This window comes from Macrosteles quadrilineatus, unplaced genomic scaffold (genome assembly GCF_028750875.1).
Source record: "Macrosteles quadrilineatus isolate MER2022 unplaced genomic scaffold, UCM_ALF_1.0 Scaffold_4__1_contigs__length_99947679, whole genome shotgun sequence".
Lineage (NCBI taxonomy): Eukaryota > Metazoa > Arthropoda > Insecta > Hemiptera > Cicadellidae > Macrosteles > Macrosteles quadrilineatus.
In genome coordinates this window covers 67,998,298-68,025,675 of record NW_026542597.1, presented here as the reverse complement: position 1 = coordinate 68,025,675, position 27,378 = coordinate 67,998,298, and the positions used below count along the sequence as shown (strand labels likewise).

At 35.2% G+C, this 27,378-nt stretch overlaps 1 protein-coding gene across 1 annotated transcript; it reads right to left on the bottom strand.

Annotated features, from left to right (window-relative positions):
• Positions 1-515: 515 nt before the first annotated feature.
• LOC128992372 (myb-binding protein 1A-like) lies at positions 516-27,357 on the bottom strand. The gene is made up of 19 exons (XM_054415922.1): positions 27,051-27,357; positions 22,804-23,001; positions 21,996-22,178; positions 21,189-21,401; positions 20,586-20,789; positions 19,775-19,988; positions 14,922-15,102; positions 14,150-14,262; positions 13,225-13,370; positions 12,330-12,491; positions 10,790-10,978; positions 10,097-10,342; positions 9,805-9,947; positions 9,501-9,644; positions 5,688-5,803; positions 5,228-5,396; positions 3,950-4,196; positions 2,288-2,442; positions 516-1,571 (listed from the first exon to the last, which is right to left on the bottom strand). Exons 1-19 carry the CDS (start codon positions 27,201-27,203, stop codon positions 974-976), a joined length of 3,774 nt encoding a protein of 1,257 aa, XP_054271897.1. The 5' UTR covers positions 27,204-27,357; the 3' UTR covers positions 516-973.
• Between the last annotated feature and the right edge of the window lie 21 nt (positions 27,358-27,378).

Here is a 27,378-nt window from a genome sequence, read left to right as displayed (position 1 = left end):
ATAAAATGTGTCTTTGAATTTAAAATGCAATCTCCTACCAATAAACTACTAGAAAAAAAAAACAATAAAATGTTAACCAAATTCTTAATATGATTTTTAACAGTTTATACAATAGACAACAATATTCTGAATCAAATTAAAATTAAATATTTCTTCTAAGGCACTGAAACTCAACATAATGCATTTATGGCAAAACCAGCTATGACAAAATAATAGCTACCTTTACCAACATGGAAAAAATCAGTAGATGTTGAATTTAATTTCAGATCCATAGGGGACATGGCTTGTGGTACTAAAAATTAAAAAAAAATAAGGGCAACGTAATTTAAAATGACAATAAAGTTATTTGGGGTTTTCATTGCTCACAGAAATGTTTTAGAATCCATTCAAGTTCATATTTTGTAATGCTTATGTTATTTAATAAAAAATTCCTGAAAGTACAAAAAGATACGTCAAATAACACTTGTAATAATATATTTACACTTCTCATGTACATATATTATTACAAAGTGTTATTTGCCATATCTTTTGTACTTTCTGGTAACTTAATAACACTTACGATGCTAATAAAGAAGTTAATAAAAACGTAAAATGTTAAATAAGTATCTGCATGAGTAAATTTACTTAAATATATACAAGTCTTGATCTTATTTACATTCTTCACTGTTCTTATTTTGATTGCTATGATAGTAAAATATAACATGCTAAACAAAAATTTTAAAATACACCAAAGAAAACAGAAACCGTTATAGCCTACAACAAAATTAAGTTCACTTTCCAATTTTCCATAAATAAAAAAAGTATATAAAGCACAACTAAGCTCATTATGACATTTTACCTGTTTTTCAATGTTCAAAAACAACAAAGATGTTAAACAATGGTAAGTAAACTAACCAATTAGAAAACTTCCGAAATGTGAATCATCAAGTTTTCAAAATATTAGTTATACAAACTATATATTTTTGCCGCTACTTTATCTTTCAGGTGAGGCAGTTTTCTTAGTAAGAAGAAGTCTATATTGGCTAAATACATTTTCATTTAATCCTTCAGACATTGATTCCATTCGTAGCTTTTTTGAGTTGTTCTTTAAGAGCTGAATGCGTCTTAGTTTTTCTCTACTTTTCTTCTTGTCGGTTTTTTTCTTAGCTTTTTTAGTTGGCGGCTCTTCTGGTTCACTTAGGGTTTCTTCACTATCTTCCTCTTCTTCTTCTTCTTCTTCTTCGTCCTCTGCTGACTCTTCATCACTCTCTTCTTCAGTCCCATCTTCATGTTCACTTTCTTCACTTTCCTCTGTTCCATCTTCGCTTTCTTCTTCAGATGCATTTTCACTCTCCTCCTTAGCATCTGTTTCACCTGAATTTATCTTTTTCTTAGCTACTTTGCTCACCTCTTTGCCATCAGCAGATTCCTTACTATTTCCAGGTTCATCATTTTCACCGTCAGATTCATCTTCCTCATCATCACTTTCATCTTCTGATTCTGCTTCAGATTCATCCTCCGTATTTTTCTTATCACTTTCAACCTCCATTGGTTCATCAGCAGTTACAGTTTTTTGGCTGTTTATTTTCCTTCTGTGAAACAAAATCAGAATATATTAATTGTAACCTTACAGTCAAATTATGATGCGACCTGTATTAAAACTTATACCAAAACCCTGGTTTGACAGGCCCACGGGAATTTTCAAAAACACATGTTGGCAAAACTGTTTACTTGGGACCCACTTGGGGGGTTCCATTCCTCCAATACCTTCCCACATTTTCCTAGCTTACCTGTTGATATATTTTTTGTTCATTTTGCGTAGGTGCCGTGACCTTGACAGGTTGTCTGTTCATAACATGCCTGTCTCAGAAGCCCAGTGTTAGTGTATTTTAAAGCGGGGTCTCCCAGACTGGGGGCTTCGGTTAGCGTCAGCCTGGGTAGGGTTTCGGTATTAGTGATAAAGGTATTTCAAAGACGTCTCCATTTTATTTTACAACCTCATAACAACTTTCTGTTGTTCCGTTTAATCAAAGAGAAATTTATAAATGGTAACGTTTAGGCTAGACAAACAGTAAATTAAGATTCTTATTTTGCGTAAAATAACCTTAATGTGTAGGCTACCAAGGGTAGAGATGTAACCATATTGTTGATAAAAGTTAGCTTTATCAAACTTCAATGATTTGTAGTTTTTCCCTAAAGCTGTTCATTTTCAACTGTTGCATTAGAAAAGGACTTATACAAATACTAATAGGGATATGATTTAATATGTATTATACAAACAATGACAGAAAACAAGAAGCATACTCACGTTTTTATGATGACTTGATGAAATTCCTTGAGGTTTTCCATGTGCTGCTCCAGATCTATGTCACTTAACCAATTTTTCTTTTGAATGATCTTAAATGCTGTCTTTAACTCGTTCAAAAACTTGTCCTGGACTCTGCCTTTAGGTTCTTCAATCATCTAAAGCAAAATGATGCATTTATAAATTGAGAAATCCTTTAAACTCTTCTATTATAGAAACAATTTTGAATAATTGAATATTATTGGCATACTTGGTTACCATTTCAGATATATTTTTACAAGTGTGATGCATTAATTTTATTTACTAATCAACTCTATGGGGCTGATTTATAATTAGTAGATTTTATATAGTAAAATGTTAAAACGTTAGAGTAACACAAAATCCTCCTTCTCTTAAAGTTTCAATGTGTTATTTTATTAGATATTTATTAAAACTCTTCTCTCTCTACAAAAACTTGGATTTGAATTAGAGTTACAACTATCTATCTATATAAAGCTCAAATACCACTGAGTCACTCATCACGAAATCTCAGACACCATAAGACCTAGGAACCTGAAACTTGGCAGGCATCTTCCTTTAGGGTAGAAGACGCTCACTAAGAAAGGATTTTACCCTCCGACCTCTGGGCTCCGCCCCAGTGGCTCTGGAGTTTCCCATGTTAACCTTATGAGTACTCATATTTAAATGGAATTAATGAATCTTAACAGCTGTTTCAATTAAACAAGTTGGTTCTGTTCTATGATGTTCAATAGCATTAAAGTTACAAGGATTACCAACAGGGTGCAGCACTATTATTTCTTTTACATTTATGACAACAGCTAATTAATTTGCAACCAAAAGGTGAGTGAGCGTAGCGAACAAACTTCAACCTGGAGGCGAGTTAGCGTAGCAAACGAGCTAACCTGAAGGCAAGTGAGCGCAGCGAACGAGCTCTAACTTAAAAGTGAGTGAGCGTAGCAAACAAACTTCAACTAGGATGTCAGGATGTGATTGAGCCATGCGAACGAGATCATCTTGAAAATTAAGAAGTTAAACGGGGCAAAGCCCGCGGGTTACAGCTAGTTCTAGATATAATTTAAATGATCGGTTCATTTATTAAGTTTCTGGAAATAATTAAATAGAACTAAAGTAGTAAAACTGATACAGTATCGACAAATTTATTTAAGATTTGCTTCGTGAAAATAACACAAACAAAAACCTCAAAAATAGTTCATGAGTGTGGTGTCCTTAATAAATCCAAATAAAACACTATTTTTTAAAACCTTTTGAAGAAAAGCATACCTACAATCTTGTTTTTGTTATGTGTGTGGTGTAATTATAATATAAGAGGAAAAATTGAGGGTTTTGGTACAAAAGAGGTTTAATTTACAAGAGAAAAATTACGTTTATGTTTGTATGAGAGGTGATTCGCGATGAAAAAACAATGGAAATTTGCATACGGTCATGTGATGAAAATCACAGATAGACTGTTAGGAATAAATACATTTAAAATTATACAAAAATACAGACAACTTGACTGAACATTGTGAATAGTTTTTATCCTGTTTTTGTGTGATAAGAAACGAGTAGGGATATAACCTACACACCTGTACACATCAAAAGCTAATCTCACTTCATTTATAAACTCAAGTATTGAAACTGAAGCAATAAAAAATCCACACAAACCTTGACTGAAGCCTTGTATAGTTTTCTTGACGTCTTCTTCAGCCTTTCCAAAAGCTCCTCACTTGGTTCATTGACAATGCGATTATTTTTCCAGAACAAAATTAGGTACTCTACCGCCTTTGATTGTCTGTAGGGGGGAACATTGGAGTCGAAGGCGTACGCTGGGAGTTTTGATGTCAAGTGGCTGAGGAAAGGTATGTTAAGAGAAAACAGCCCAGCGAACAGTTTCATTGGAATCAGATTGTCCCTGAAACAAGCATTTTTGTGAGACAACTTTAGATAAAACTGCATTAACAAAACAAACAGTCTCCCCGTTGAGAATGGAACGGCTTTTAGAAATATCTAGTAAAATCTAAATCACTGTAGTAATGTGTGTTTAGTTGTTTGTGAATGATTATTACAGTATTGATGTTGACTCAATATTTCTTTTTTAATTGAGGGTAAATTTTACTGCACTACATTTTATTATTGGTAAAAATGCTAAAAGAGAAGCACTAGTTTACAAATAGATCCTTATTGTGTAGCTTTAAAATTTGTAAAATAACAAATAGAGGAGGAACAAAAATTACTACATTTATGCATTTTCCAACCAAAATATACCTAGTCGATCCATGAGCACGGTAAATCTATGAGGCACATTATTTTAATCCATAAAACATAGTCTGAAAATTAATGCAGTTCTCCCAGAATGACGGGTTTTTCATAGCAAAAGTTAAGAAAATACTTGTTTTAAGATCTCAATGGAAATGGTTTGTCTAAGTTTCATTGATACTGTTTACAAATATTAAAATTAAGCTAAATGTATGAACAGTTTTTCTTCTGGATTAAAATAATTGATAAGGTCAACAATGAAATTACACAGTGACACAATTTTGTAGCACTGTACAACTGTTTTAAACACATTGAATTCCATAACCTTGCTGTGGAGGATGGAAAAATATTTTGTAAGCTAAGTTACTGACTTAGCATAATCAGTAAGTAAGAGACCTGATATAATCGCAGAGGCTAAAAGCAGAAGGCTTCACTGGACGGGCCACATCATTAGAAGAGAGGAAACTAGCACATTACATAAAATATGGAAAAGTGATCCACTGGGGAGATGACCACAAGGGTGACCGAAGAAACGATGGACTGATGAAGTAATGGCCAGGATGGAAGTCAATGAAGATACCGCAAGAGACAGAACGACGTAGAGGCAGTGTGTTGGCGAGGCCAAGTAACACTTGGGGTACAAATGACCAGTAAGTAAGTAAGTTACTGACTGCAAGTTAGTCTCACCTTTGTGTGAAGTAGCTGTTCATTGCATCCTTCAGTACAGTATACACCGAGGGGTTCTCCTCACCCTCAGTGTTGGTATCATCTTCACTGGGCAACTGTTGTGACACTTTCACTATGAACATAGTGATGTCAATCAACTCCTGGTGAACACTCATGTACACTGTTGTCGCTGTAACAAAAGCTCTCTTTTAAATGGAGAAAAGTTTTATTGTTGTGACTATTTGTTTGAACTTAATACATAAACTTCTGTCATTAGGAAGTACAACAGAATATGAGCAATTCATTTACAGCATTTTATTTTATTTATTTATTTCAAAAGGCATACAACATTTTTTACAAAGTATTCTCTACTCTGTAGCCTAAAAGCCTATTTTCTAGGAGGCAGTTCAAGTTTAAAGGTATATTTACTGGTGCACATCACCCTACCACAACTGCAGTGGATTTGTTAATGTTAACTTACTTCGCTCTCCCTTGTCCAGAAGACTCTTCAGAATGTTTCCCAAATGAAGAGATTTGCAATCTTCAATGTCGAAGGATTTTTTTGACATGGATCCTGTAAACTTCTTTATTACAGACCTGCAAAAAATTAACAGAGAATCGATTTAACTTCTTTAACCAGACAGTAAAGCTAGAATAAAAAATGAATAACAGGATGAATTTACTCTAGTTCAGTAAGAATTTTTTTTTTATTTAAACCTGTTCAAACCTATTTCATAAAATGCAAGCCACTAAGATTCTTCTACAGTAAACTCTACTATGCAGCAAAATCGTGAAGTTGGCTAGCAAATCGTTGACAGGTTGGATCGTTGAGACCTTTTATTTTCTTTAAGCTGTTTTTACACGAGGCCAGTTGGCAGGCAGGTTACTTGCCTCAGGTAACTTGAAATACATTAGAGGCAAGTAACCTGCCTGCTCTACTGGTCTGGTGCAAACGCAGCTTAAAGCTGCAGTCCTTAAGAGTCCTTAGAAGCTAGCAGCCATCTTCGATGATTTCAAACAGCCGCTGAAGGGTTATTTACTGTCCAAAAATTGTTTTTTTTAAATACCAAAGTGATCATAATTTAAATATCTAGTATACTGTGAGATTAGAAATGTTCTTTGTAGTTTTGAATTGTTCTACAAGGGAGTCCATGGAAGCTAGCGGCCATCTTGGATTCGCCTGCCATAAGAGCAATGTTAATTTTGTTAATTTCAAACAGCCGCTGAAGAGTTATTTACCATCTCAAAATATTTTTTTCAAACACCAGTGTGATTATAATTTAAATATCTAGTATACTTACTTACTTCTTACTTCTTGGTGCGTGCTTCCAGCTTCAAGTGATGCCGACCACACGGTGTCTCTCGTATACATAGCTTGCTAATCTCCAACAGTTAGGCTCAGTCAGGATTCTTTTGAGGGAACAGTCAGGTTGGAGTTTTCTCTTTAGCTCATCTCTCCCGTCTGACTTGCTGGGACAATGCAGGAGGATGTGTTCTAGAGTCTCTTCTTCCAATTGACAAACGAGACACAGGGGTGACTCTGCCAGGTTAAATCGGAAGAGATAGGATTGTGTAATTATATGTCCTATTCTTGCTCTTGAGGCAAACGATGCTACTGATCTGGGAAGGTGTTTGAAGACTTCGATGTTGTTGGGTTCTTTGAGGAGGCTATAAAGATGGCGGCCAGTAGGTTCATCGTTCCATCTCTCTACCCACCTGTGTCTCAGAGTTCTGTGAGCTGTGGCTATGCAACTGGAGAGAGTTGGTTGCTTCGGTGGTATTGGATGCATGTTGGAGGCTGCTTTTGCTATTTTATCAGCTTCTTCATTTCCGTGCAGTCCGCAGTGACCCGGTATCCATTGTAAACAAATATTTTTGCCTGAAGCTAGATCCAGGAGATGAAATATTTCTTCTGTTATATGATAATAGTTTGAAGGCTTATATTGTTTTAGAAGCTGTAGTGCGCTTTTTGAATCGCTGAGGATGCATATGTTCTCACTCTCCAAACTTATGCAGTGGGCAGCTGCTGCGTTGATGGCTAGAAGCTCGGTTTCGGTGCTTGAGCATGAATTTGTTGGAACAAAAAAGGAGGTGTTGGAGTGTTCTGTGAAATAGCCGGCTCCAGATTTTGGTTTGGTGGGGTCCAAAGACCCATCAGTGTAGATCTTGTAAAAGTTGTTGTACCTTGTGTTTATCATTTCTATGGCCACGGCTCTTTGTGTTTCTATATGATCCTTTTTTGAAGTGAATCCTGGAAGTTCTAGCTCAATTTTCGGGGGTCGAAAACACCAAGGTGGGATTTTGTTGATTGTTGGGTATGGTATTGGATGGATATTTTGTGTATTTTCTGCTATTGATGATGTTTGGAAGGCAAAAGAGGACTTGTGATGAGTTTCTTGTGGGTTTAGTCTTAGAGCTGGATTTGATGAGGGGTCTGCAGAAATACTGAGGGACTTGTGCCAGATTGCCTTTTGTATGCATATGTCAAGAGGTTCGATGTTCAACTCTATTTCCATTGCTCGTACAGGGGTTGTCTTTGGGCATCCAAGGCAAGTTCTAAGGGCTGAGTTTTGGACTACATTTAGTTTATTTATATGTGTTTTTGCTACAGAGCCCCATATTTCTGCTCCATACATTATCTTAGATCTAATGAATGATATATAGAACTGCCTCAATATGAGAGTATCTGCTCCCCATGTCCTGCTAGCAACAGCTTTGAGTAGGTTTAGTCTTTTTGTGCACTGTAACAAAATCTGCTGTATGTGGTTGTTCCATAAAAGTTTGGGATCAAGGGTGATTCCAAGTAATGATGGATTTGGATTGTGGGGTACTGGTTTTCCCTTACATTGTATTTCTGGAATAAAGTTCTTAAGAGAGTATTTCCTTGTAAAGAAGGTGGATTCTGTTTTAGTTGAAGATATTGACATGCTCCACTTTTCAGTCCATGCATTGAGGGTGTTTAGGGCTGTTTGTACTTGCTGTGTAGCTCGTTTGGGGTCTTTGTCTGAACTCCAGATGGTTATGTCATCGGCGTAGATGCAGCCGTCGGTTTTGTCAGGCAGAGTCTCTAATATATCGTTCAGAGCTACATTGAACAGAGTTGCACTCAGTACCGATCCTTGTGGCACTCCACTGTAAATCGGAAGTTCATCTGAGAAGGTGTCGTTCACTTTAGTCTTAATTTTTCGAAACTTCAAAAAGTTTTGTATGTACTTTAGCATTTTGCCTCTGATTCCGATGAGAAGGCAGTGTAGTAAAACTGTAGAGTGGGGTATCTTATCAAAGGCTGCTTCTAGATCCACCATTACCGCTACTGTCGTCGAGTTTGCTGAAAAGGATCTATAGATCGATTCTGTGAAGTGCAGAAGAGCATCTATAGTTCCTCTTCTCGGTCTATATCCAAACTGTTTAGGATGTAGCTTTCCTTCTTTTTCAAGTCTCCACAGTAGTCTCTTGTTGACTAGCCTCTCCATTAGTTTTCCAAGGCAAGAAGTTAAGGAGATAGGTCTATACGATCCGGGTAGGTCTGGGTCTTTTGTGGGTTTCAAAATTGGTACGATGGTAGCTTTTTTCCATTTGTGCGGGATGTTACCTGAGCTCCAGATGTCATTGAAAAGAGTGAGTATTTCTTTGAGAGACTGCTGTGATAGGTTTTTCAACATGGCATTATGTATGTTGTCATCTCCAGGTGCACTGTTTTGGATATCCGATAAACCCTGCAGGAGTTCATCCATTGTGAAGGGGAAATCAGCCATGTCGGTATGCAGTGTGAGGAGGTCCAGATTACATGATAAATATTGTTCTTCTCGGGTGAGAAGAACAATATTTATCATGTAATCTGGACCTCCAAATATCTAGTATACTGTGAGATTAGAAATTTTCTTTGTAGTTTTTTAATTGCTTAACGAGTTAGAACATCTAGGCTCCAAGGACTCTTAAGCGCATTACAAGACGGTGAAGCAATTTGGACATTCCTAGAATTCAGCTGAGAAGAACTCAGATCAGTTTTAGCACTGTAGCCATCATAATCTACAAACACTTATGTTACTCTTCCAGAAACCTAGACAGCTCCTAAGCTTAAAGGTTACTTAAACACGCTATAAGCAGGACCTCATCTGGATCAATATTTGATGAGCCCTCTTTTAAAAAGTCTTGGCTGAATTCGTGCCAATCCATAGTCAAGTTTTGTTAAATGCATGTTATGTATTTTATATTATTTAAACGGGAGTTTTACCACCATCAACAACCCAAGGCTACAAGTGGTAGAACTGTTAATAAGGTCAGTTGTACCAACCTGACTCTAGTCTCCAGCTGAGACTGATGTTTGTCCACCAACGAGTGTTCCAAAAGTGACATCAGCCTCAGTAACACATCCACTGTCAGGTCCAGGGGAGGCTTCTCTACCCTCAACATCCATATCTCAATCAGGTCTAACACTCTGAAACCAAACATCACAGAATTGTAAAAGGATAAGAGCCTAACATCAACATGACAACTTTGTGGACCCTTAACTATAGGCCTATGGTAACAGTATTGATACATAATAGTATAATTATTGTGGTACCTTTTACATTTAGTTCACACTGTCGCAGTATTACCTTGATCTGAAGTGGGCCAAAGCCTTAATATGTGAGGACTCTTTCTTCTTCTTAGATGGCTTGAATGCTTGAAAAGCTGCGCTTAGAGCTCTATCAACTCTCTTGGCTTCATTTTCGTCCATGTTGTCCAAGTCCACAGACTCCTGAAAAATTATAAGGATGCTTTAAGTGAAAAATGGACATGACACAACGGATAAAAATATCAACATGAAATTATGATAATTAGTTCTTAGGGTCGCACTAGACCAATAAATGATTAATGATTATTCACAGCTAGTAGCCAAATACCCACCGTATCAGTCATTGCCCCAGTGTCTCCCAAAGCCTCTATCACAGCCCTCCTCAGTTTGTCGTTAACTTTTTCCTCCATGTCTTCTTCCATATCATCATCACCATCAGTCATCCCATCATCAGAGCTCTCTTCCTCCTCCTTATCATCCACTTCTTCTTCCCCACTTTCTTCTTCCTCTCCACTACTTTCTGAATCTGAATCCAGCTGGTCCAACAGTGGGTTGGTGTTGTTGGCCGGGTCCAGAACCTGCAATAGATAATGTATTAGTTAAATGTTGTTTATATGTATGTAAATATTAGTGACAAACTTGTTTACTAGCGGTAATACTATCCTTTCTATACAAAAACATTACTTTTATCAGTACCAGAAAACAATACTTGAGAGGTAAATTGGAAAACATAAAGTAAGTTTTGTAACGCAATATTCCAGATGAAAGCATAGATGCACTTGTTAATTATGTCAATGATTGTACAGCTGAGAGTCAAACGAAAATGTGACAAGTGGCTGTCCATATTTGGAAACTGTAAAAAGTAGAGTGAGCTTTAAAGGTTACCAATGGCTAATAGTTACAAAACAGTAATTTCATGCACAAGACCCAGAAAACTTTACAACTATAATGGCAGCAGATAGGCCTTATCTTGAAATACTACAGATAACTTTGCAGACAATCCTGTAAACTATGTGAAGTGTCACCTGCAGTATCTGATGGATGTTCTGCGGAGTCATGATGTGACAGAATGTGGAGAAGATACAGGACAGCAAATGTCGATGACTGTTACGAGACAAAAGCGACAGAAACATCTCCATCACCACCTCTGTCCAGTGAGGTTCTTCTTCAGTCTGGGATGTCTTGTCCACACGGGCATACACACTGTGCAACTCCTGCAACACCATCATAAGTATCAGTTACAGCCTTCAATTTATCTTTCAATATTTAATTTAGCCGTTGTTTAATATTCAGTGAGACTTAAGATTGATGTTGTAATTTATTCTCAGAGTAAGCTATATTTTCTTCAATATTCTTGTAACTTGAATCCTAGGTAAATGTCTAGGTAAATTGTAAAAAAAATTGTAAAAAAAATTATTATGCAGGGCACATTTCGCCAATTTTAAATCAAAATTCTTGTAGTTTATGTCAGCCACCAACAGATTGTGCTGATGTAAATTACTTAAATATTTTTTATTTAAATTGTTGAATAAATAATTGTCCCCATCTTAAACAATTGATATAATTGATTACTGATTTCTGTTGAATACACAAACTTATAACCAGTCAAACTGATGGAACGACTTATTGTGAACTATAGCAACACTTAAGACCCAAAATCTATGTAAGCATAACAAAATAAGGCAGACACTATAATTTTAACACTAGTGCATTCTATGGCTGACTCACTCAACTAGGTTTTTTTTAATACAAAATTGGCAACAGCTGATTTATATAGATGGGGATGTCTACTTCAGTATCCGATAGTCAATGGTAAAACCATAGACTAAGTAGACTTCTCATCCCATTGTAAATTTGGAAGCTTGTTTTTCGTGTCTAGTTCATGTCTGGTGACACTGACCACTAGTCTCGACAAAATTTTGTTTCTTTTATTTTAGGGTTAATTTCATGATTTGTGCTTTGTTTGGTTATTTAACTAGGTTTTGTTTTAAATGAATGTTGAAATAACAAGAAACAAATTGTAAACAAAACACAACCTCTACAGTACACCGGACAGAACTAACAATAAAAAATTGTCTTCAGGTGATCCATAAGGATGAGAAATCTACTAAGGGTGTATGTTTTGTCCATGGTAAAACTTAAAACATAAATTTACCAGAGAACGAATTATACAACCAATAATGACATAAGGACCACCAATAAGAAAGCTTTCAATGTAAATGTCATATCGTGCAGTAATACTTCACTTACAGAATGGCATTAACAACTAAGAATGTTAAACAACAATTCACCAGTACATGTAACAACTACAAAATTGGCCAACCAAATGTTTTACAAGAAATTAGTTCAAAAATGTATAATCAATATAAAACCCAAAATCAAAATATTGTACAATATTGCAATATATTTCACAGGAACAAGTTAGTAAAGTTGGCAAAGATTTTATTCTTATGATGACATCATGTTTTATCGATTATTGGTTTTAATCAGACCAGGCTTAACACAGGTCCACAGCACAGGTGTTTTATCAACATCTAAACTCTCTGCCAACAACAATGTATTTACCTCAAGGACGTCCTTAGCAAATGAAGCCTCTTTAAACAGATGAAGCCCGATGTGGAAGAACATAGTTTGAAACACCTTTGGAAGCCACAACTTGTCTTTCTTGTGTTTTTTGCTTTCAAGTTGTTTGGCAACTGAGTACATTTTGTTCCATGCTGGTAAAACCTGAAACAAATGTTTCCAATCAAGGAAAAACTGTATTTAGCAGACTCGGTCTTGCATAAGTTTTGTTAATCAAAAATCAAAAATTTTGGGATTTACACTAATTCCTCCCAGGTTAATATTGTGTTTTATTTTTCATTTCCCTCAGTAGTCATTACTTATTACAGTTACTAGTGAGTCATATTAAAATGTAACGTAATATTTAGTACATATAAAGTTTAAATATTTGTTATTTTTTGATGAATAAATTTAAAATTTAATCTTATTATCCATACACTTTGAAATTCCTCAACTGTCTTGTACCTTAAAAACTGCAATTTTATACTTTCTTACTATTAATTAACGGCTCTTTTAAGTCAATAAAGAAAGTTATGAGGCAGCAGATGTAGTTTCTATCAATTAGTATTATTAAATAAATGGAAGAACGTTAAGGGCATCAACTTGAAATAATGAATGACATTCGACACTATTTAAAATTAAACCTAATGCATTAAAAAAGGGACTGTTTTCTCATACCGTTGCATGGAAAAATTGTCGTATGTAATTTGTAACATTATATAGATTGATTTACAAGTGTTTTTTTATTTTTTTTTATTAAAGAATCCTGGGTCCTGGGAATTATTCCATCAAATCATTTGTAATGAATATATATATTATGTAATGTTGTTATATAAAATTTGCCAAAACAAAAGCTGCACAGGTATTTTACAGCAAATCAAATCAAAACCAACAATACCTCAGCCGGGACTTTTATCCTAAGCTGATCTCCTTTGCTGAGACGTTTGTTGATGTGTTCTACAACTCCAGATAAAATCTGTTGGAAGTCGTCAATGTTTGAACATTTCTGGTTGAAGCTGTTAAAGAAGCTATCTCTTATGGAGCCTGAAAAATAATTTTTGTTTTAGTACGGACAAGGGTGCAAAGAATATCTCCTCAGTCAGTCTAGAAATGGCAAAATAGATTGCCAAATATATTACGTTTTATTTTAAAAGTATAATGTAAAAATTAAGGTATGGTTTGACAAAAAGTTTTGAAAAAAATTGAAGTTAGTGCAAAGAAGCACGGAGAATTAAATAGTTCAAATATTTTTTTTTTCTGTACATCACATATATCACTGGTGACTTAAATAACCAAAGTGTATATTGTGTGTGTATTCATAAGTAAAATGAATCAACAAATGTACAAAATCAGACAAAAATTTGTAATTCTAAGAAAGATTAGAAATCTAGGCATTTGACTGGTTATATAGTGCTTGCCTTCAAATGTAAAGGTTGCTGGTTCAATTTGAAGCAATATCGTCTCTAGACTCAGATGCCATTATATCATTAAATAACTTCTTGATCAGCATTGTACATGTTATTAAATTTACTAATTTGTTATTTATTTATTAATTTATATCATTGGGCTATAAATTAATCAGTATTATGCTATCCAACCAAAAAGATGGTGTTAAATAGTAGCATTAGTAGTAAGACCATGGTATTGACCGTTTTAACGTAAAAACTGCCATTAGCATAGAAAACACACAAAATAAACAAAATTAAGAACCAAAACCTGATTCAATAACACATAAAGACGACTTTTAAATATCCTGTTTGTTTACCCTACCTTTGCCAGTAAAATATGGATTATTATTTTACATATTCACAGGGTAAACTCACCCGCTAATTCCACACCAATATTGAATGTTGGGAAGAAACCCATGTCAAACAAGAATGTCAGCTGTTCCAGTCTCCAAGCAAGATTATTCTGCATTGATGGGTTGTAAATAAGTCTAAAGATCAAACAAAAATTATCAGCAAAGTTATAATATCATACAAACGCTATGTAGTCTACTGAGTTGTCTGAAATTTGATTGTATAAGGTACAAGTCTGAAAAAAATACAAACTACGAAATAGGATTACAAAAGAGATTATTTAAATTTTCAATACCGGTACATGTTCTTAACACAATGAGTGATACTATTTTACAGGATGCTAAGACTTGCAAACGTTTTGAATAGTTACAATAGGAATAGTTACCTAGGAATAAAAACCCCTCTAATCCAACATACCTGGCACATTCAATAATCTGACATTAGTAGGGTTTTTTCTACAAATGAATAAAAGTTCACAGGCAATTTGCAGAGCTCATACTCAAAAAAATAGCCTAATACTTATTTTCTAGATTTTTTGCTATCCTTACAATGACATTATTTCAGACAGCGATCACTAGTTCGGCATTTTTGGTAATCTGACAAAGTTCCAAACATGCTAGCTTAGAAAGTGTCTAATGTACCAAAGTTTAGAATAGTAAAGAATTCCCTTTTGAAAATCAGCTAGGCCTAATACAAATTACCTACTTCCGACATTGACATTTTTTTTAGCCTCTACACTTTGCTCGTTTGAATTTGAAACAAAAACCTATTTTCACGCAACGCCTGCATTACTCACCTACAGAGAAGATGGACAGTATACAGCTTTTCCTTGTTGGTCCATGCTCTTGTGGTCTCGTCTTTACCTTTATACTCCACAGCCATCCTTGAGCCTGTGATCACGTCCCTCAAAACCTCAACCAACTTCTGTATTTGTTTCTCCTTCAGCTGGCCAACCAGCTGTGCAACAACCTTTGTACCTGTTAAATTAACAATAACCATGGATGATTTTATAAATAAATCCAAACAAAAATGTTTATACAGCAAGAATGGCTGTTTTCAACTCATGCATTTGCGGAGTTAGTGTAGCTGGAGTCAAGGACACCAACTGTATATTTTTCTAAATTGTAAACTTTGTCCAGGTGATGTATTGATGAAGAAAATAGTTTCAATTTATAAATAGTTTTATCATTGATACCATTTATTTGTATTTATCATCATGTTGCGTTCTGTATTTTACACAGTTGTACCTCTCAATATTATTTTTGTTGTAACTCATCAATCTTATAAACTCAGGCCAAAAAAGTGTTTAGACCATGGTAGAATAGTCAGGGCCGGTTCTGTGAATTTTTCAGAGTTAAGCGAACACCCGAATCAGCGCCACTTAGAATCCCCCCACCACCCCACCCTCAACCCATGAACATTACTTAACTCTATTTGTGAATTTTTTCCCAAAGATTTTGGGAAGAACTTTTTTATATGAAATGAAATGAAATGTTTATTCGTCACATAAGTTTACAAGATTGTGATTTTCACATATAAACATATGACATGTCAATACCATTTTACAATCTAATAATACCTTATGCTAAATTCTTTGTTTTTATCAATCCATAAAACCTAAAGCTAAGTTTTTATAAAATCATCTAGGGAATAAGGACACAAGAGAATGAGATAAGATTTTAGTTTTCTTTTAAAGGATGACATATTTTCTTCAGTTTTAATTTGATCTGGGAGGTTATTGTAAATTTTCCTACCCATGTACCATGGCGATCCTTCATACAGAGCTGTTCTATGCACAGGATATTGAAGATCATTCCTGTGTCGGGTGTTATATTGATGAGTGTAATTTTTCAACATAAATTCCTTATAATTTCTTTTTACAAAGATGCACAGTTGAAAAATATAAACTGCATAAATTGTCAAGAGTTTCATCTGAATAAAAAGGGGGCGGCAAGAGGAACGTGGTCTGGTATCAGCTAAAATTCTAACGGCAATTTTTTGTAAGATAAAAATATTCTTGGTAATGGGGGAGCTGCCCCATGAGATAACACCATAGGAAGACCTAGACATAAAATAAGAATGATACACAGCAAGAGCTGCATGCAAACCCGAAGACTTATAAACCACCCTTAGACCAAACAGTGCTTTTGCTAGAGACAAGCTAATTTGTATTTGATGATCAGACCATTTTAGATTTTCATTTATGTTTACACCCAGGAATTTAGTATTTGCAGAAGATTTTATGGAATCACCTGATTTTAGTTTGATTGTTATCTCACCTGCCTTCAGTTGTGGATTATGGAAATGAAGAAGATGAGTTTTGGAACAGTTTAGATGTAGTCCGTTTTGTGCAAACCAAGTTATCATGGAATCTAAATCTCGGGATGCAATGTTAGTTGCAGAAAAAATAGAAGGTGCTCTTACTAGCATTGTTGTGTCATCAGCAAATTGAATAATTTTGGAAGAAATTGAAAAAGACAAGTCATTGATGTAGAGGATGAACAGAAGAGGCCCCAATTTAGATCCCTGCGGAACACCATGGGTTACTGAGCTCCATTCAGAAAAATGTTTGACACCGGATTTATCTTTGATGACAACCTGCTGATATCTGTTAGTGATGTAACTAGAAAACCATGAAAAAGATGATCCAGATATCCCATACAATCTCAATTTCTCCAAGAGAATGTCATGCCTGACACAATCAAAGGCCTTAGACAAATCACAGAAAACACCAAAGGTTCTCTGTGATCCGTCCAAGGCCTCCACTGCCTCAGAAACTAGATTGACTATTGCATCAGACGTGCTTCTCTCCCTCCGAAAACCAAATTGATTCTTGTTCAATAAATTGTTTGATTCAAGAAATGGAACAATTTGTGAGTTTTAGGTTAGAAGAATACTTGCAATAAAAGACTTTATTATTCCCAGGAATTTAACATTTTTACACTTTTACTCATCGTATAAACTTTAGCAAAACCAAGGCTACACTAAAAAAATAGGCCGTAATGCTCGTCAAGCATGACGTCACGATAGAAGACGGCAATGACATAATGTTTGCCGTTTGTGATCAGCTGCTTGTTTTAATCTTTCCTTGGAAAATAAATAAATAAATACCTACGTCATTGCCGTCATCTATCGTGACGTCATGTTTGACGAGCATCACGGCCTAAGTTAACAATTTATTTCTAAATGTGTAATAGTATATTACGTTACTAGTCCTGAAAATAAGTGTTTACCGGACGAGTGTAGTCGTTCCCGTGTGAGATGAAGTCGAGTATGGGATTACCATACGAGTCCGGTAAACACATTTAGGACGAGTGACGTACGATAGTTTACGCCATACTAATACTACTAAATCTGTAAAAATCCTTATATATTACCACCAACTAAAGGACTAATAATCACTAGTCATAACCTCTAAGAGAGGTTATGTTTTTGTTTATACTAATAATCACTAGTCATAACCTCTAAGAGAGGTTATGTTTTTGTTTATAACTACTCATTGCCACCCAAATACAGTATAATCAGCTGATTGCTGTCCGGTAAAACTCATTGCAGTACAGTAGTACGCAATGAAACGTTGTTTACGCCAACTACACTATTTTGACGAACTTCCCACGCAAGGATTTAGTCCAGAAAACAGCTGTTTGCCGCCAGCTTAATCAAATGGGGTTTCATTGCGTACTACTGTACTGTAATGAGTTTTACCGGACACCAGCTGATTACACTGTATTTGGGTGACAATGAGTGGTTATAAACAAAAACATAACATAACCTCTCTTAAAGGTTAAGACTACTGTAGTGATTTTTAGTCCTTTAGTTGGTGGTAGGCCTAATATGTAAGGATTTGATCAATGACATGACTGTGATTCAGGCGGATATGCTCCAGCGGTCTCAGAATTACGCTTTGAGATTTGTCTATGGTCTGCGACGTATGGAGCATATCACGCCATACTACCTTGAGGCAAACATCTTGAAACTAAATTATCAAGGATCCATCAAAATTTTGTCATTAGTCTTTTTAATTTTGAAATCAGGCTCCCCGAAATATTTTACATCAGATTTTAAATTTGTGTCTCAGGGTAGTTCATGAATTTCTCGTTCTTCTTCGATCACATTGCGTATACCTCATCATGTGACCACCGCTTATGACAGGGCTTTTGTTGTTACCGCTTGCCGTCTTTGGAACAGCCTACCCCTACACATTAAATCCCTTGATAAACGTTCCCAGTTTGTGGCGGCACTAAAAAATCTCTACTTTGAGCAAATGGTCTCGGCTGGCGTGTCCTAGGGCTTCTGCGTCTTTGCGCGATTACTGGTGCGTATGCGTGTGAGAGTGTGAACGTTTTTTCTTTTGTATATTCTATTAATTTATAATAATTACTATTTTTTTAAATTAGTTAATTAGTTAAATAAATTGAATTTTTGTTAACTTGTACTAGACTTGATGTGTTAAATATGTATTTTTATATTAGATTAAGAAATGTCATTGTATTTTTATTTATTTATATTTAAGTTTGTCAGGTTAAGTGTAAGAGAGGGCCATGTGGCCCTAACTTTGCCTGGTAAAATAAAGAATTTGTCATTTCATTTCATTTCATTTCATTTTCATTTCATTTCATTTCATTTCATTTAACATGAAGAAAACATGAAAAACCAAATTTATTACCTTGGCAAAAAGAATACAAAATTATCAATTTGAACAGTTCAAAAGCAGTTAAAAATTAATTTTCCTAGATTTGATCTTGGCAAATTCTTTAATTGCAGAGTTGGTATCAATCTGGTTCAGAACATCAGAATGTGGTTCAGAACATGAGTCATGAAATGAAACCCACAGGCGCCGCGCTGTAGTACGCTGCCGACTGCCGGCTGCCGAGCGTCAGCTCACTACAAATCGAAACTACAAATGGCATAAGGTCCTTGAGTTAAAGTGCTGTACAAATATACGCATTTTTCATATGTTGTTAGTACAAACAGGATAAATGCCTTTACTGTGGTGCTTTGAATACTCTGAGCAAAAATAAACAAAATTACATTGTTCACTAAAAAAAATTTCCTTTGGCGCCACGGCGCCAATTTTTTGTAGCTCCATATGCGGCCGCTTAGTTCGCGTATGGGTTAAACCGGCCCTGAGAATAGTATTTGGTGTAATGCTCTGAGGATCCTTTTTAATGAACAAGATCAGCAGACTCTCTGACCAAGTTCAAATTTGAAAGAATTACAAAAATCAAACCTTTTTTTGCTCAAATAAGCATCACATTTCTAAGTTATCAACTGATACTACAAAATGGAAGAAAGATGTCATGATTTTAATTTCGACACAATGTTTCCCATTTTGCTGTGACTATTTAAAATTTCCTTGATCTCGCCATGACTGCGAAAGTTGTTGATGATTTCATCTTCATCATTGACAATAAGTCTAAGATTTTCACGGTGACCGCAGAGATTTTTTTTATTTTGCTGTGACCGCAGACTAAAATTAGGTTTATCCAATGAAATATTAAAATTCCGCACGGACAGGTTCCCTGTTTTTTCACATTACAACATAATTCCCGCAACATAGTTCATGCATAATTCCCTACTTACCCGGTCTGTGGCTACGCTGATATAGAAGAAAAATTATGTTTGAATGATGAGATAGCATTGACAAACCTGACAGTTGGTCAAACAGAAGGCTTCCGGGGTTGAATATGACCTTCTTTAGAACAGAGTACGACGTCTTGGAGGACTTGCTCTTGTTGCAGAGGGTCATGAGATTGTTTAGTGCATCTTTGATGACCTTGTGAAGGTGTTTCAACCGCATTCCTGTAGATCGGAACTTTTTCATGAACCAACCCAGAAGTTTGGGTGTCAACAAGGGAAGAACCTATAAAAAATGTTTGTTTGAATAGTTTTGGATTTAGGATTTGGGAAACATATGTACCATCGGTTAATCAAACAATAAGTTTAGTTGGTTTTGATTTTCTTACTAATATCCTTGTATGTACACCAGAGGTGTTTTCTAATTGATAGAATGATTCAAAGTGGACGGAGTGGTAGCATTACTACTTAATAGTAGGATACTGCAGGTTGCTGATATTAGGGCCGGGATGGGCCAACGGTTGGCCTGAGGGATTAGTTTCAGTCAGAAATCGTTTTTTTACCGGTATGTATAGCAGAAAACGTCTGCAAAGATGCCAGACCAAGATCATTTTGTCGTAATTGTGGGAGACATTGGTGTTCACAATATTGCCACTTGCTCAGGATTGTTTTTTTTTATATAGGATAAATTTAGTTTGAAACAAATCTTGGTCCAAATTAAGAGCAACCAGATTACTATTATCATTAGGCTATCAATTTATGACACTCTTTTAAAAGGTAATCATTACAAGATTAAGGTTTATACGATTCTTACAATTTACGTTAAAACTTACCATTGATTAAAAAAAATACAAAATAAAAATAAAAACCAAGTTGGACCTACCTGAGAAGCATCTTGCAATTGAGCGACCACTGTACTAAAAATCTTGATTGCTGCAATTGGCTTGTTGTAGCCTGATGCGGTTTCTACAAGGAGTTCTTTCTCAATTTCTTCCCAAAAACTGGTCAAAATATCTCCAGAAGATACAATATACTTGAAAATGTCCAGATATGCAGGGTGGTCCAAATTTTTCAGCCAGAACTCGCTCTAGAAAAAAGGAGAAGAATAATTTATTTTATTCGATAGGCATCTTGTTTATAAATCAAGGTTAGTTTGCAAAAAAAAAACCTTGAACAATTTGGTTTTGGAAAAGATTTCAGTAATTTCAATCGTTAAGTTGGGATTTTAATCAATTTTTTTACAAACAACGTCATAAATCTAGGAGGAGCTAGGACCAATCAAATGCTTAAGATGGGCCCATATTTGACATAGTAAACTTTGCTAACGTACTAGTCCTATAAATAATTCAAAGGCAAAATGAGATGAGTCCAGAAGGATAAGCACAAACTGTTTTAAGCTGTTACAAGATTTATGTATTAATTTACATATTTTCAAGAGAATAATAGTTTGATTAATAGTTTGAAAAAATAATTTGATTGATCATACCTTCAATCCTTCCAATAAGCCATGAACTGTTTTTTGACTGAGAACAGTGGCTGAGTTCAAAGTTTTGTTGAGGTACTTTGTGTTGACTACGGACGGAAAACGCTCCTCACAAACAAGCAAACAGTGATACAGCAACAGAGGCTGGTCTGGTCCAGGTCGCACTTCTAGGGACAGCAACGGCCAAACTGTCGATACAAAGAGTTTTTGATCCACCTAGAATAAAAAATCAATTGTTCTGAGTAAATCAGCAAAAGCGTTAAGCCTACATATTGTTTTTATTCAACCCTTTGGATTAAGTTTGTAACACAAGGAGAAAATAAGAGTGAACTCGTGATTTTACTTGACCAAGCAAGTAGCTATGCTTCCAACTTCTGTTTACCTTTTTAGAAATTTCTTGGCCAAATACAATTTTGGATGAGGATTTTGTTATATACCCACACATAGATAATCCTGTAAAGCAGCAAGTTGGGAGATGGCAAGTTATGAAAGTAGTCGAGGATTTTTTTCAGATACAGCTAATTGTCTTGAACTTACACACAATCCCTGTTGAACGGTATGTACAAACTCGCCTTTTAGACCACCCTTGTACAAAAAACCACCTTTGCCAACAGACAGAGAATCATTAACGTTTCTAATTTCCATATTTTGAAGAATAGTCTCATGATAAATTCCCGAAGGTTTCCCGGTTTTCGCGGAGAGTAGACACCATGTGTAATTAAGGTCCTAAAATTAACCCGGATTAGAAATTTGTTATTTAATAGCATAGTTTTAACTAATCACTACCTACTAACTTAAAAATGCCCATACCTGTTTTAGATAATCAATGAGGAATGGATCCCCAAGTAGAGGCAAGTACGATTTCTCCTTCATATCTTGAAAGAATTGTTTCAATAATGTTGCTTGATCATCTTTAGAAGCTTGATGAATGATTTCTGAGCGTACCAGAACACCAAATGATAAAACTCTACCCAACAATATTTCTCGCTCCTCCTTTAAAAGTAAAGAAACAAGTCACTATTACAATTAATTCATATATCTAATCTCTATAGCTGTGGTATTTAACAAGGCAAGAAATATAAATGGGTTTTAGTCTATTGTAGTCTAAGCCAAAATACCAAATTACATCAATAGTAAACACAACCAACCAAATCTGCATTTATCTATCTGCAAGAAGTGTGCCAAAAAAGGTGTTTAAATATCATATTTGATGAATAAATGCATTTCTTACTTTTTATATTTCACCAAAAATGACAATAACTTACATTGTGAACTTTTAACACACTCTACATTTTCACCACACTACAAAGGAAGTTAAGCAGCTAATTGTTGTAGTAGAAAAATGTTATTTACAGAAGGGGTTCGGTAAAGACATAAGACATCAGACACAAAATAGCTCGGCAAGTCTTGCATGGGATCTATCATGCTTGTACCATTTAAACACGCCTACTTTCCAACCTTGTGGTGTATACTGATACGTCACTAACAATTAATGCAACCAGAAAATTCTACAATTCCAAGTCTGTATGTCTGTTGTATTAAATGATGCTGACGTAAAGATACAGGATGGAGCCAAATGGTTTTCATAACTTAACAATTACTTCAGTAGAGAAATTACCCCTTTCTTTATGTGTCCTGTAGCATGAAGTTCGGATGTGATTGCATCCAGGACAGATTCTACAGTGAACTCTGGTGAGGAGCTGTGTGACTTTAGAAGTGCTACGAGGGCTGCAAAGTAGTTCTTCTGTACTTGAGTGTTACTTGAACCGAGCCCTCGAACCAGCATCTTAATAGCTCTCGGAGGAGTGAGTACTCCCTAAAAAATTCAAAACATATATATCCATCCATAGAGTTTTTATCCTGGAGTAGGCCTACTCTCTATGGCATTACAAGAATATACCTATATGGAAAGATTACAGTATTGTAGACTCCCTCTTATCCGGACTCCTCGGGACCGAGGCCAGTCCGGATAACGGGTTTCTCTAAAACGGACTGTTTACTGTGATATTCGACTTAAATTTAGGAGAGCATTGTATTTAGACACGTGATCACTGGTCTTAAATCTTTCCCACGAGAACAGTCGTTTCAGTACTGCCCACTTCCTGCCGATCTAGTCCTGTTAAAACAATGTGCTGATAAAAATTGTCCGGTTAAAGAGATGTCATTTCCGCCGAGTGTAGTCCGGTTAAACCGATGTCCGATCAGTGTGACCGATGTGTGTGTGGTTAAAAGGTGTCCGGATAAGAGGGAGTCTACTGTATATCCTGTTTGATATAAAGTTAAGTCAATGGCAAGTAATGTCAATTATAGCATATAGATTAAAATAAAGCCTAAGTAAAAATTGTTAGGCCTGGTCTTATTGTTGGGGGTGAAAATGTTTATGGACAGTTAGGCATAAGGAAAGAAATCTGGTGGCTTGAATCGACTATGACACAACCTAAAATTTAATAGCTTTCCATAACTATGCAGCAAACCTTAATATTTACTTAACACACCTTAGGTTTATTTAAGATAATTTAAAATTGTTAATAGGCCTTAAAAAGCCAGTGTTGAATGCTAAAGAGGTCAACAAACACTCAAAGGGAGTGCAGACTCTTTTCACCTTCAAGAGGGAACTAATAACTTACACTGCCATCAATAAAGTTAGGCTACTTATGAAACTTAGAATTGGGCAGGAGTCTTAAAAGAGTTAAATCTCCACTGGTTATAGTCGCCTAAATGGATAAGTAAATTTTAATAAATTTTCCATAATAATTGATCTTGGCAATATTTAATTGGATTTGATTTTATGACAAACTATAATAGGTACACATCTAGGCCACAGAGAAGTAATATAAACCTAGATAAAGACCCTGTGTTGTGCGTATTCTGTGTCCCCAAATAGCGAGCGTGTCCCCACTGGACGTGGTTCACAGAGTACACGCCAGGCTGCGACAGCGCTGCGCTCGATACTCAGCTGGGTCATTCCACGCCAAATCATCCAGCCAAAAGTAGACTTGTCACCCAAGGTTTTCTGATTTCAATAAAATTTTGCATAGACAATATATACATATAGGTAGATAAGAAGAAATCCAAAATTTTATCTCATTCTGACCAAGGGCTTCAGAGATATGGCCATTTTATGTTTCACACAAATTCAGTTTCCGAGGCTTATTTTTACGCTAAACTGAAATGCATATATTCTCGTCTCTATGTAAAAAGGACAATTTTGAAGCTATAGGCTTCAAATTTTACTTATCTATCCAAAACATAGTGCAGAATCATATTACACAATTGAAATGTATACTATTACCTACTATCACCCAAAAAAAATTCCTGAATAAAAATAATTTGATTTTTCCTAAATCGGAACACTAAGCTATAAAACGTTTTATAGCCAAAATCTCTCTCCAGCCTATAAAACTACATATCACTGTAAAGAGGATAAAATTATCTTTCAAATGGTATAATAACATGAGTGGGGTTTTGAGTATTAACATTGTTTTCAGACGTGAAAGTCAAAAATTAAATTTTATTAAGCTAAAAATTTCAATTGAAGCCGAAGATGTATGATGAACTTAAGATAATACAAAAGGTTCATCAATTTAATATATATTTGTTTGCAAAAGACTAGAAATCTAAAAATATCAAACAAAATATTGGGTCCTTAAGTTGTTATTTTTGTATGAATTAAAATTTTACTTACAAAAAGGATACCTTATTGCTCGACGACGATAAATAACGATAAAATAAATCGTCCTATACCCTACATTACTTTTACCTAAATAAAGGCTAATTAATTATAGCTTTACAAGCAATTATGAAACCTTTTGTAACTCAATGTTCCGATTTCGGAAAAATCTAATTATTTGTAGGCCTATTTAGGAATTTTTTTTGTGATAATAGGTAATACCCTAGTTATTATTTCAATTGTATTTTATGATTCTGCATTGAATTTTGGATATATGAGTCAAATTTGAGGCCTCTAGCTTAAAAATTGTCCATTCTACATAGAAAGACGAGAATACATGCACGCTCCCTTAGCGTCAAATTGGACCTCGGAAACTAAATTCTTTCAAAACTTTAAGTAGCCATATCTCTGAAACCGTTTGACATAATGAACTGAAATTTTGGATTTTATCCTATCTAAATGTCTAAATTATGTGTACAAATTTTCATGAAAAATCTGTGACTAGTGGGTGACAACCCCTGGATGACTTGACATGGAATGGCCCTCATGACAATTCCCAAATCACCCGATTGTGGAGAAGACTTCATGCTGTATGTTGTTTTTACTGAATCACTGAGATATAATATGAGGTTACATTACCTTAATCGCCAAGTGATCCATGTAGTCCAAAACTAGGATTACGTACGTTTCAACGTCAATGCGCCATTGTTCATAATAATCCACAATGTATTCCGATATCAAATTTTTGCCAGAATTTCATTAGTTTCTAAATCAATATTGATCCTAAAATGATTGACAAAAACTTTTTTAAACCACCAAAAAACCATAAGGACCATAAGGGTCACGTCATAGTCTTTCCGACACACACGAACGAAACAATAACGGACAAAAATACATATAGGCCTACTAACTAATTTATGGTAAACAGTCGTCACAACATAGTACAGATCTGATCGCATGCCGAGACTTGACTCACTTTTAGCATGTCGAATCTCGGCATGCGATCAGATCTGTACTATGTTGTGACGACCGTTTACCATAAATTAGTTAGTAGGCCTACTAAAATGTATTTTTGTCCGTTATTGTTTCGTTCCTGTGTGTCGGAAAGACTATGACGTACCCCTTATGGTTTAAAAAAGTGTTTGTAGATTTGACAATGGCGCATTGACGTCAAAACATACGTAATCCTAGTTTTGGACTACATGGATCACTTGGTGATTAAGGTAATGTAACCTCATATGTATTAACTTAGAAGACTTCAGAAGTAAGTTGTAAGTAACTTTTGAATAAAGTACAGGGCATAAAATAACAGTGCTGGGATTTTGTCGCCCAGTGACTATGGGTGGTGTCGGCATATTTTCTTTATGGTTCACATTTTAAATGTATCGGAATTAAAAAAATAACATTATGTAAATATTTTAGAGTAGGCTACCGTAGGCATATTGTGTAAATATTTTTGAGTATTGAGCTAATGATTTTGGCCCAAGAGGTTGTGAAGGGAGCCTTGGCCTGTGTCAACGTTCTAGAATACGTAATTAAGTGAGATTATCCTAGCTAGAATATTTATAAGCAAATATAATAGAAAAATTCATTAAAAGATACGTAGAAATGTGTGATTAAACACTTTAACTTATGCAAAAATTTCCCCCAGAACTCCCAGCCCCCCCTTTTTGATGGGGGGTATTCCATATTCTCAGACCCCCCGGTAAGTTAAGTCTGGCACCCAGTGGAATTCCCTTAAAATATGCTCTGGTAAAGTAAGATGAGAAGGCCTAGGCCCCACAAGATGTGAAAACGTTGTATAAGTTAAACTGTAGACCTGTAACTGTTTAGGGCCTTTAATGGTTTTGAGAACCACAATAACACATTGTGTAAGGTTTTATATTACTTAATGTTATTTTAATATGGACCTACTAAGTAAGTTAATAGGTAAGTTACTCTAAAATAATGTTAGGCCTGTGGGAACAGAACTGGCTGCAAGTTATTGACTGTGGGCCTAGTAATCCACAATGTATTCCGATATCAAATTTTTGCCAGAATTTCATTAGTTTTTAAATCAATATTGATCCTAAAATTATTGACTTAAGTTATGTCCGATATCAAAGCTTTTAGTCTTCATTTATCCTAGGCCTAGGCCCTATTCGCTATTCAAATTCTAATTTTAATAGTGTAACTTATTCTATGACTGGACCTACCTCTTGGTCATTTTTCTGTCCTATTTTCTGTATGAAAAGTGATGTTCCCTGGATAAAATCGGGTAAATTTGGTGATTTAATAGATTCTGGGAATGATGATGATAAACGTTTACGTTTCAAATTTTTATTTACAACAGGGCTTTCCATAATCATTTATTTGACGTTAAAATTACCACAGTGTAGTTTAACAAAATCCAAACATAACCAACCAAAGGTAAGTTCTTCAATTCAATAATAATATAAGTTAATCCAACAAAACACAACAAATAGAGATTGATTGAAGCCCAATAGGTTAAGTTTTTGAGGTTAACTTAACACTTCAAACATC

Coding starts and splice junctions, on each gene's coding strand:
- LOC128992372 (XM_054415922.1), bottom strand. CDS start 27,203: ATGATTATGGAAAGCCCTGTTGTAAATAAAAATTTGAAACGTAAACGT. Junction 19,989..20,585: donor AATTGCAAGATGCTTCTCAG/GTAGGTCCAACT, acceptor CATTTTTTATAG/GTTCTTCCCTTGTTGACACC. Junction 2,443..3,949: donor TATACAAGGCTTCAGTCAAG/GTTTGTGTGGAT, acceptor ATTTTGCTTTAG/ATGATTGAAGAACCTAAAGG.